The 11,258-nt window shown below is 35.1% G+C and overlaps 1 protein-coding gene across 10 annotated transcripts in view; it reads left to right on the forward strand.

Moving 5' to 3' along the window:
- The first annotated feature begins 1,248 nt into the window (after window positions 1-1,248).
- Window positions 1,249-11,258, forward strand: part of LOC310893204 (uncharacterized protein) — a 28,689-nt gene continuing 18,679 nt past the window's right edge. For 2 of the 10 annotated variants that reach the window (XR_014578809.1, XR_014578812.1), the window contains exons 1-3: window positions 8,252-9,102; window positions 9,228-9,257; window positions 10,224-10,301. Coding sequence is in view for 2 of the 10 variants with exons in the window: in XM_083821812.1 (XP_083677938.1) it covers window positions 8,694-8,825; window positions 9,228-9,257; window positions 10,224-10,301 (240 nt within the window). In the remaining 8 variants the exon portion in view is untranslated. Of the gene's footprint in view, window positions 1,384-8,251; window positions 9,103-9,227; window positions 9,258-10,223; window positions 10,302-11,258 lie in introns of those variants that run through there. The other 8 variants (XR_014578808.1, XM_083821813.1, XR_014578810.1 and 5 more) reach the window with 5 other exon arrangements.

An 11,258-nucleotide genomic window follows, 5' to 3' on the forward strand; every position in this document is an offset into this window, starting at 1 on the left:
TTTATTTTTTTTCTTTTTTTCTTTTAAAAATTTCAGTGATGGACAAATCTTTCATTTCTAGTTAGATGTTTTAGAAGATTAAAACAAAGGCAGTGCTTCAGGTGTGTCTTGTATTTTGCAAAGATCTGGAAAGACAAAGTCCCTGTTCATTGAAGTTTACAGTCTTTCAGCTAAGCTCAACAAATTAAGGCACCGAGCAGGAAAGAAATTGTGTGTTGGCAGCATGAAGACAACACAGGAAACAGCAAAATGGCAATAATATTAGCCTTTTAAAAATAGCAATATTTACTGCAGCACAGAATTTGATTTTCTTCTCTTTTGATATTTACAATTCTAAATGTGTAATATTGTAAACATTACACAATAGTAGGGGTAGTCAGGTACAGTTCAGTGATATGTACAACCACAAAACATGAAATAAGCTGCTAGTCTAACTCCTTTTTTTATAAAGCTGGTTGTATTGGTTATAGTCTTAGTGCAAGACATCAATAGGAAGCACATGAAAAAAACAGCTAATTTAGAATGTTTATAAGATGTCCTCCTACTCTGATAGTAAATACATACCGAGACAAGGTAGAAAAGTTTCCAACAATAATATCTACACTCTTTTTTTTTAAACAAATATTGGTTCAGACTCCAGCAATTTGATTCAGCTATTCTAGTATGAAAAACCTCACACAACATAGCACATACCAATGAAGTGCTGTCTTACCAGTCTGGTACAAAACTCTGCAACTCCTCCTTTTCAGAGTTCCCAGCAACCTCTGATGTCCATTTAAAGCAGCATTCCATTTTTTTTCACATCGATTTAATTGACTGTGCCCCAGAGATCTAAAGGTAGGCCTTAAATGGCGAATTAAAAAAAATCAGGAATTTGATTAGTAAGCCTACCACCACTACCAAATTTACAACTCAGATAATTTTTATTCCTGTTAAAGAAATCAAACAAACTAGGCAACTTAAGAACTCTGAAATAAATAGCTATTGAATAAAATATTAATTTATATCACATATATGTTGTTTTTATGATTTTTCTTTTCCTGGAAGATATATATTATTGCTCATGACATCACATGTGCAAATATATGTATATTTATTATATATAATACAAATAGTTGTACACTAATCAACATGGTTAAGTTAGACTAGCAGTAAGAACTTTATATATTTTTTTTTCTTTAAATAGACACAAACCACTGTATCATGTTTACATGGCAAGTTGTTCGCAGTTGAGTGTCTGCAGTTTGGCTCCGAGGAGAGACTAGGGCTGCCCCATGCTGGACACAGCCAGTTCCAGCAGCTTCCATGCAACCCCAGAAGACCCACTGCACGGCACAGGAGGAGTGGGAGAGCAAGTGGATGGGGGTCTGGTAGCCAGTCAAGGTAATCCACTACAATTATTCAGATTAATACCATGTGACTGATTGTGATACACAACCACACAGTGGTGAGAGCTCTGTGAGAAACTGTATTTATAAACAGTACTGCTTAAGTTCCTTCCCTTACTGCCTTTTGTTCTAATGCCTTGTATAAAATGGGAATCAGATTAGTGGCACTTTAGACCAGTGCCTTGGCCATTTTCATTGCCCTTTCTCGAATTCAGAAATTACATTTTCTATTTTGCATTAAAAGGGTTGAGCTGTGACTTGATATATTTATTTAAAAGATTTAATACAAGAGCTTGCAATTTCGTGCGGTAGCTCTTTTAGATTTCTACAATGACATCATGCAATCTGATTTGATTTTAGTTCATTAAACTGTTAGAGCTTTGTTTCTGCTTCAAGAGCTTGAATTGTCTTTTGTGTTTTCTTAATTCACTCATGATCACGTTTTCTCTCATATTCAGTATTGGCACGCCCATCAAAAATGGAAGCAAAATGCTAATGCAGTTTGTGGGAAAGAAGTAGATATTGTTTCAATATAGGTGCAAGTGCTACTACTTTCTTTTGTTCTCTGTTAATTCAAACAGCTAAATAACTTTTTTTTTTTTTTAATTTCCTGTGCAAGATCTAACTCTGCTTACATAGGACAGCTCTTATGTTAACTCTGCACATCCTGATGATGTTTAAACTTTCCGTTTATTTTATTCCTTGTTCACTTTCATTTCTTACAACAGCAGTCTTGAGATGACAGATCTACAGTTAGGTCCACTTGCTTTTTCTTCCCTTGCTTATAATTCAGACTTAGCATGTCCAAGTAGATGCATATTCAAAGTCTGTCAGACTCTGAACGTCCCTATTTTTCTCCATATAGGCAGCTTTAAGGCAAAGCAGGATATGAAATCTGCTACTTACAGAAGTGTTTCCACTGGCTGGCATTTCTCAGGAAAAGAGGGTGCAAATATCATAGAATAATCGTAGAATCATAGAATTCTTTGGGTTGGAAGGGACCTTAAAGATCATCTATTTCCAACCCTCCTGCCATGGGAGGGGCAACACTCCCAGATCATTCTCCTCAGGGCTGCTCTCAATCCATTCTCTGCCCAGCCTGTATTTGTGTTTGGGGTTGCCCAGGCCCAGATGCAGGACCTTGCACTTGGCCTTATTGAATTCCATGAGGTTTGCACAGGCCCACCTCTCAAGCCTGTCAAGATATGGAGGTTAAGAAAGACCTTTAGCTGAGATGAATACGGAATATAGTTACTATTTATATTCTGAGATTAGAAAGCTAAAGGCTCTTCAATATCCTAAAAAACTTCAGGTAAACCATTTACTTATTTGCACTTCAAATGGAAGAAAATTTGCTTAGAACATTCACAATGTTAATAGTGTATCAGGGAACTGCCAGAGAGGCAACAATTCATAAAGTAATTTCTGAATTTACTTGCAAAATGATGAACAATATCTAAAAGCATCTGATTTTTTCTTACTCTATAACTTTGAAAAATTTGTGCAGAACTTAAGTCCTCATATCCTAGTTAGCTGCTTTTTTTTTTTTTTTTTTTTTGGCATATGTGGTTTAATTTGGAATATGAGCTGATTAGATCCCTTGTTTCATGCATTATAAAAGTGTCTCATATCTTTATCATTACATAACTCACACTATATTGGTGAGTCTTTTTATAAACTTATCAAACTCAATTTAAGATACAATTTGTTGTTTTTGTCACCACTACCATGCCAGGACCTCACTGCCCTGATTGCTGGAAACTGTTTACAAATTGTAGTTCAATTTATACATGATTGGTTTATGTTTTGCTGGACACTGAACACAGAGACAGAAAAAAAATACCTTTTTATTTCTCTCCAAGTCTCTCAATAATTTTCGTGGTTCATTGTCTAAAAATCAGATATGACACAGCTTCATGTTATTGAGGAGAAAATTAATAAGCGACACAAGAAATTAGCATTTTCTGAACTGGACAAATGCACCATTATTTTTACTTAATTCTGAGTCTGAGACTTAGATTTTTTTTTTTAATGTTTTAAACCTTCAGATTCTGACAGCATTATAGATGAAGTCAGAATTACTACAAAATTTCTTTCCTGATCAGAAAAACTATCGTGCACAAATCTTCTTACATATGATGTGATCACAATAATCACAATAATGTGATTATTGAAAAGAATCCTCTGTCCGAAAAGTAAATTTGAGTTTTTCTTGGTACTGATGGAATAAGTGAAGGACCTTATCTCCAAGTTTTCTCCAGGCTTCTTCTTCTATGGATGGGTTCAAGGGGGTAGTATTAGAAATTATATCCTATCAACTGGTCAAACAGATAAGACAACATTTTTATTTTTATCAGCAAAACCCTTATTACTCATGAAAGAGTATATCTTTCAGCACAGTGCCTTTACCACACTATTGTTCAGGTTACCAAGCTGTGTGTATATTCCCTGTCTGTTTGCCCCCGAGGACATCCTTGAAAATGAGACGTGTTGTTTTAAGGCTGAAAGGGTTTTATCCTCGTGTAAAAAATTAAATAAAATAAATTCAGAACAAATACAACATTAATATTTTATATATATATTGCTTTAATATTGCATCAGTAGCAAATTAGAATACAAGCCTACATTTTCATGTTTTGAATATTAACTGCTGAAGTTTCCTCAGTAGCCTTAGGAGGGTTTGCTGGATCTTAACAAATTGTGACAGAAATTATGGTTGGTGTTCAGACAAAGTGTGAAGTGTCTCTTTGAAAGTTGCAGTAAAATGATGTCAGAGAAGGAAACTGTCTGCCTGACCCCTAATCAACAACAGTAAAAGCAGGCCTGGTACTGTATGCTTGCTAAATCTCCCTATACTTTTATTAAGTGCAAAAAATAGAGGTACTGGGATGCATTAGGTGCACTGCTGAATGATTATTACCCTAAGGGGAACAGAGATATGCCTATCTCACATAGAATCTCCACTATTTGATATAATATAGCCTCTTGTATATTGGCCAGACCTCGCAAAATGTTTATCATAGAAGTAATCCACACTCCTTCAAGAAGTCTCATTAAATGCACTAGGACAAGTTTAGTGAATAATAATTTTACATTCAGGAACATTTTAAGAAAGATATTGTCAAATCTGTAAATTGAGTTTTGCATGTGTTGTCGAAGACATCATTCCAGCAAAACTTTCAGTGAACGTTTTTGTTCAACAACATAGAAAAAATCTCAGTTAACTAGTAAGGGCCGAAAAGCAATATTTGCTACAGTTTCATTACACGATCTAAAACAAATTAGCAGCATTTTATTCAGTCATGCATAAACTATATTTTATTAGAGATCAAAATCTGAAAATGTTTTTTTAAATTTTAAAGAACATCTGGACCGCAATCTTGAAATTATTCATAAATAGATAGAGCTATGTTAAGAAAGCCATTGGATTTACTGAATGTTATTTTGGATAAACATCTCTGGTATAAGAACTCTATATCTCATTAGGAATTAGATGAAATAAATGTAGTTAAAATGGTTAAATGTGAGCCTATCTTTTTTTTTTTTTTTTTTTGTGTGTGTGTGGAGAAATATGAAAACTTAACTAGAAAAATAAGTATTGAAAGTTATAACAATGTAATTGTAGAAATGATCAGAGTATTGTGGTAATAATGTGGGACAATGCAAGAATGTGAGCAATGCAAACTACGCTGTAGTTACTAATGAGAAAAAGTCACCCAAAAGAAAATAGGCTGCATCATTTAACATATGTCTCCTGCATGTATTTCTGCAGATTTTATGATCCTTTAAATATAGTATTCTTTATTTTAACATCTTGTTTTCATGGGGTGTACTGCTGAATTATCCCTAGTAGTTGTTCACTGCATGTCTCAGGAGATGAGGTACTGAACCATGACTCAGAGAGTCACAATATAGTCCCTGATTACCCCTTGCTCCAGGAAGAAAATAAACTGCATTAGCCTTTTACCTGGTACAGATGATTTCTTCTCTCTGTACCAGCCAGGCTGTGCTGGTCAGTATGTCGGGGCAAGGGTCACAGCTAGACATCACTCACTCCCCATGCATCTGCAAAGGAGTGGGAATAGCTGCCTTGTAGAGGCCATTCACCCTTTTGTAATGCAATCTTCACTCAGGGTAAATTGCAGTGTGTTAGAGGGCACTTTAAGCTCCTCTGTCTCTTGTGTAGGTGTGTATGACAAACTCTGTTCTTGTCCTGTATCTATAGCACGTGCTTAGGCAAATGACTTTGAAGCGTCAAAGCTGTTTATATTGATCTTTAATCCCTGATCCACTGCAGTAGAACAGCAAGATACAACCGCCCACTTCCCCAGGACAGCTGGCTTTGCAAAGTGAAGCCAGTAAAGATACGATGTTCAGCACCTCACAATATTTAGTCCATGTATAAACAACTGTGACAGTTCTGGGGATGGCCAGCAATGATTCGGCTGCCCATTTTCCCTATGTTTATTTTAATGCATTATTTCTTATGGTCAGCATATTCATGTATATTAGAAAAAGAAAATAAGGGTCACTAAGGAAAAAACCAGAATTTTCTAGATCATGATGGTAACTGAAATGGTCTCTTTCTCACCTATAACCATACAAGAAAGAGAAACATGTAGGAAAGGCGCTTCTATTTGTTCTGTGTACTTTTGCATGCACAAAATCAGGAGCGCTTTTTAAGTGAAAAAGAACATAAAAACTATTGCTTTCAGTTCTACAACATGAAAAGGAATCAGAGACCCAGTTGTTGACCAGTTCAAGTTGTGCCCTTTTGGCAAATTGCCTCTTGCTCCAGAAGAGTGTAAAACTGGACAGTGAAAATTCAAGAGAAGTAAAAAAAAGAAAATATATATAAAAAAAAATAAAAAAAATAATAAAAAAAAATATATATATATATAAATCATCCACTATGTCAGAATCTATTATTTCTTTGAAGTTCAGTTTGTTGTCTGCTGTCATGGGACTGCCTTCAAAGAGTGCATAGAATACTAAAAAAAATAATAATAATAATCAAAAAAGCAAAACAAACAAAAAAACAATGTGAGAAAGCAGGCAGCACTTTCCTGTTACAGTCTGCAGATATTTTGACATTCCAAACAGTCATCATGGGTTTCCCAGGTGCTTGATGTTACATAATTTGTCATGATGTCTCCTGTAAGTGCCCCTGGACCTCATGTCTTACTATCCTCCACTCTCTTTTTCTGGCACTTAACTGGGAATAGGTGTCATCAAGGAGTTATACAGTGCCAATAATTCAGTATTTTCACAAAGAAGGGATTTTCTCTAGAAAGAATGGTATTAATTACTATGCAGGCTAATAAACAAATGCAGGCAAGTTTCTCTGAGAAGACTTTAATTGAGCAAGCACAGCCACCTTCAAAAGATGACTTTAAGCAAAATGAGAAAAATTAGATGGTATATTTATTTTTTCCCAACTCTCTCAATAATGATAACGCTATATTCTCTGTTGCAATACTGATACTGTATAATGGAAATGATTTTTAAAATGCTTTCAGAAGATTGAATTACTAGGAGTATGCTAAGGTTTATTGTATATATACAAAATGGAATAATATACTGTACCAGATATATTTAAGAGAGAAGGAGAGAAGAAGAAGCTACTTAAAAATAAAAATGAACTATACATGGCTGTAGTAGATAGTCCAGGTTTGATCATTACTCATGCTAATGTCTCTTACTGGCTTCCAAGGAAGATTTTTGACCCAGCAGTTAACAGCAGAAATGTAAGATATTCAGAAACATCTCTCCTTGAAATGACATGTATATGTTCTGTTTTCTACTCTTGTTTTTAGAATGTTGGATCATTATGGTAGCTGTAAGATCTCTCTTATAATAAATGATGATAGATCCCTGCCTGGAGATAATTATAATCTGAATTAGTCATAGTAAAAATAATAATAATAATCAAATCTTGGAAAGCCTACTTCTAGAAGAGTCTAAAACCCTCTAGCTGTGCCCCTGCTTAGCCTGTGTCTCCATCTGTTCTAAGTTGCAATGTACACTGGGGAGGCTCAGCTGAAGCTGCTGGACTAAGTAAGTACTTAGTTTTTGTGAAATTCAGTCCTCAGTTCAGGGAATGTTTTAAAATATACAAAAAAAGGATACTTATCCAAAAGTGGATGTCCTGAATTTTACTCCATCCTTACTCTAGCAAGGAAAATTTGTACTCCTGGTTAAACATATTTTAACAAACACGATAATGCAAAATATTATACATGAATACACGCATGACTGAGGGAACAGGGGCCAGAACAGAGGACTTCTACGTCAGAGCATCGAAAGGGATCAAAGTTGTCTAATGCTTAGGTCTATTCCAGGTATGATGTGACATCAGCTGTTTTATTCTTTTTGCTTAATACTGCCTGGCTGCTGGCACTTTCAGTGCAGAATTCCCAAAGAAGTGGCTTCCCATTGTCAGTAAATGGGGTGGTCCTCTACTCCTGTGTTCAGGCATTGGTATTTGAGGTTTTAGTCCAAAATGAAGTAATGAAAGTAGGAAGTTTGGATTTAGCTATATATGAGTTTGCTAAGTTTCAGGGCTTCCTTTAATTTAGGTCATTGCAACCTCACCTCAGAGTGGTCTGTCTCCGAATTCTGAATAATTTGAAAAATCCATTTTGTTTGCCATTTCAGAAGAGCCGGGTCTCTGTTGCTATGGAAATTGGATTCAAAACCAATGATTCAATTGGAAGACTTTGGGATAGTGTTGGACCTGGAGTCAGTGTTGCAAGTTTGACTGTATTTATATGAAACCTTTTGACTTTAAAAGGAGAATTTACCGGTTCATGAACAAATTATAAATCCCACAAGGGTTTCATACTTACGTAATGCCCCCCCCCCCTTTTTTTTCCTACTACTTGTTCCACCACTAAAATCATAACCTTGCTTATAACCTCAGTAATTTTTATAATAACCACTTGCAAAGTAATGAAGAGAGGATTAGGACATTGCATAGGGAGTAATCAGTAGGAAATTACAAGAATCTGTGGTTTTGCTGAGGTTTCTTTTAACAAAAGAAGAGAGTTGCAAGAAAAGAGAAAATAAATAAAGGATAGGGAGAATTATCTGTAAATAAAATGCTTTCCTAAAATTTTCCCTGAGGTTCTAATCTCCTTTAGTGTGACCCAGACAATATTAGAAGGGCTTCAGCATATTGAAGGAAGAAACACATTTCACACCTCCCATAATCTTGGAGAGCTTCCTCAAAGTCCCTACACAGAATTAACATAACACTTTAGGCCTGGAGTCTGCATCTTGCAAAGTTAATGAAATCAATAACACATGTGTGAATGGATCTGTTTGCAAGGTCCTGGCTTTAAATTAACATTCAGACCCCATTTGTTTCCTGATGGCTTCTGGTGGGACATCACAGGCTGGGAAAATAAGCACCGAAAGTCATGGGAACTTAGCAGGGTGTGATGGCTAGGCCAGTGAAACCAATCCCCCTTATCTAAATAATAAATGTACAGTCTTTGGAGCAACTAGGTATAAAACTATGACATATGTTCCAATATAGTGTGTGTGTGGGGGGGAAAACACAAAACAAACAAAATCCTCCACCACCACCACCACCATTAAGAAAAATAAAAAATTAAAAAAATCAGACATTGTAAAAATCAAGAAATCCTGTGTTTTAGTTCTGGTTATAATCATCTGGTGTTTCATTTTGGTGTGAACAGATTCCAAACAGGTACCATGCACCTGCTGCTATAAATTCCCACTGCACCGGCTTATAAAATCTGCTTCTTTATTTGTGGGACATTTGCAAAAAAAGAGAGATTGTTATGCTGATTTAATGTTTTCCTCTCTTTGCAGAACTACACCTATCAGATCAAAGAGAAAAATGTAAGTATTTCTTTATTATCGCTTAATTTTCCCTGCTATATGCATTTACTTTTTAGAAGAGGTTATAAGTTTTCATTAATATTTGAAAGTGCCAGCCTCAAAGAAACAACCTGTAATGTCTGAAACTGAAATATACTACCTTCTAACTTAGGAACATTCCTAGTAATTTGCTGTAAAATATGCATAATGAAATCAGACAGCAAGAACAGAATATTTAAAATGTGTGACTAATCTAATTCATTAAGTGATACACATTTGATATTTTCATTTGGCTGGTAATATACAAACTCTGCAATTGTCTATCCTGAGCTCGAAGTACATATGCCATTATATTAAAGCCAATAAGCAATACAATAGGAATATTCCCAGTTCATGTGACATAGTTTTGAAACTGATAGGTTCAAAATGATAGAACTGACGATAGAACAAGTACAGAAGTTCAGCAAGTCACCTGTCTTGCCCTATAGTTGCCATAGTTCCTCCTTCCTTACTTTAAAAGGCACCCTAAGAAAACCTGCAGCAAAAGGATATTTTCAATGTACTGTCAGTCCTAAATTACATCTCTGTGAAAGTAGCACTAGTCATGTCAAGCCATTTTACTAAGACAGGGACTCAAGAATGCACTGACCACAGCAGAGTCACATTTCACGTGTCCTTCATGGCCTGCACTGTATTGACAAGATCTGTGACAAGAAGCTGAACAGATTTGTTGTTCTCAGGTTGATAGGCTTATATTTGTAGCAGTCCCATTTTCTGCTAGCAGCAGGCTCTGCCATAGATGTGCCTATGGGAGAACACCATTATTCTCTTGTGCCCTTAAGATTGTGTTACCCAGGTAATCTTCTTGTCTTTCTTCTCCTGAACTGTTGGGATGGTTCCAGGAAAAGTAAGAGGTGCTGAATTGCTATTTTTGTTATTGTATAAAACTGAAACCTGACTCCAAACCTCCTCCATTATCTCCTCAAGCCTTCAGGCCTAATTGACAGCAAGTCTTTATATCTTGATTTGTTCCCATTAGAAGTCCTTGTGCCCTTGAATAAACAGGTAAGGTAATAACTTTAATTACTGCTGTAATTAGGTGTATCTGAAGCACCTGTGCTTTGGCATGAGAAAAAAAGCCTAAAAACAAACTTTCTTTTCTGCAGCATTGATAAGTACTTTTTCTTAATATTATTCACTTAGCAGTCAAAGACACTCAAAGTAGATATGGGAGCTTTAATTTAAGAAGCAGAATAAAGATTATTATTATTATTTTTAAAATTTAGATTGTTGCTAAATTATTTATTTCTATAACAAAGTAGTGAGAAGTCTTCAAGTAAAAGGCCATTAAATATATGGAACAACTTTAAAAGGTCACAGTCACTTTGCACTAAGTTATTAAAGGAACCAAACAGAAATAAATGAATCATCAATAAAATAATACAGCAGGATATTTCATAGGGCGTAATGTCTTCTGCATTTGTTTTGTTTCTGTTATAAACAAGACTATATATTGTGTTACGTATATGGCCAAAGAAATATTCATGCATGTGTATAAAAATTTGTGTATAAATGTATATTATATGTGTATACATACAACTTGGTTTACGACCAGTAAGTTTAGGACTTTATTCTCCACTTCAACTTGTGATGAAAAGTAAAACAAACAAACAAAAACAACATTTTTTTCACTGTGTAAGAATAAATTTATATTTTAAAAACAAACAAAATGTTCATAGAAAACGAGAAAATAGCCTGTGTTTGACTGAAACTTTAGATCTCTTTGAAACATTTTTAAAATACTAAGTAAAAAAGAAGATATCCTGAGAATGTATAGCTTGTATTCATACCAACTTCACATCAGAAAACAAGAAAAGTAGGCAATTCATAATTCTTGACAGAAAGCTGCATTTCAATAAAATCAGGAAATGTTACTGTCAAGGAAAGCAGTGATATTCCAGGTTCAGCACAAATTCAGTTTATCAACCCAGGTGTTTGAATTAATGTATAGGAGCATTTGGC

This window comes from Anser anser (genome assembly GCF_964211835.1).
Source record: "Anser anser genome assembly, chromosome: 2".
Lineage (NCBI taxonomy): Eukaryota > Metazoa > Chordata > Aves > Anseriformes > Anatidae > Anser > Anser anser.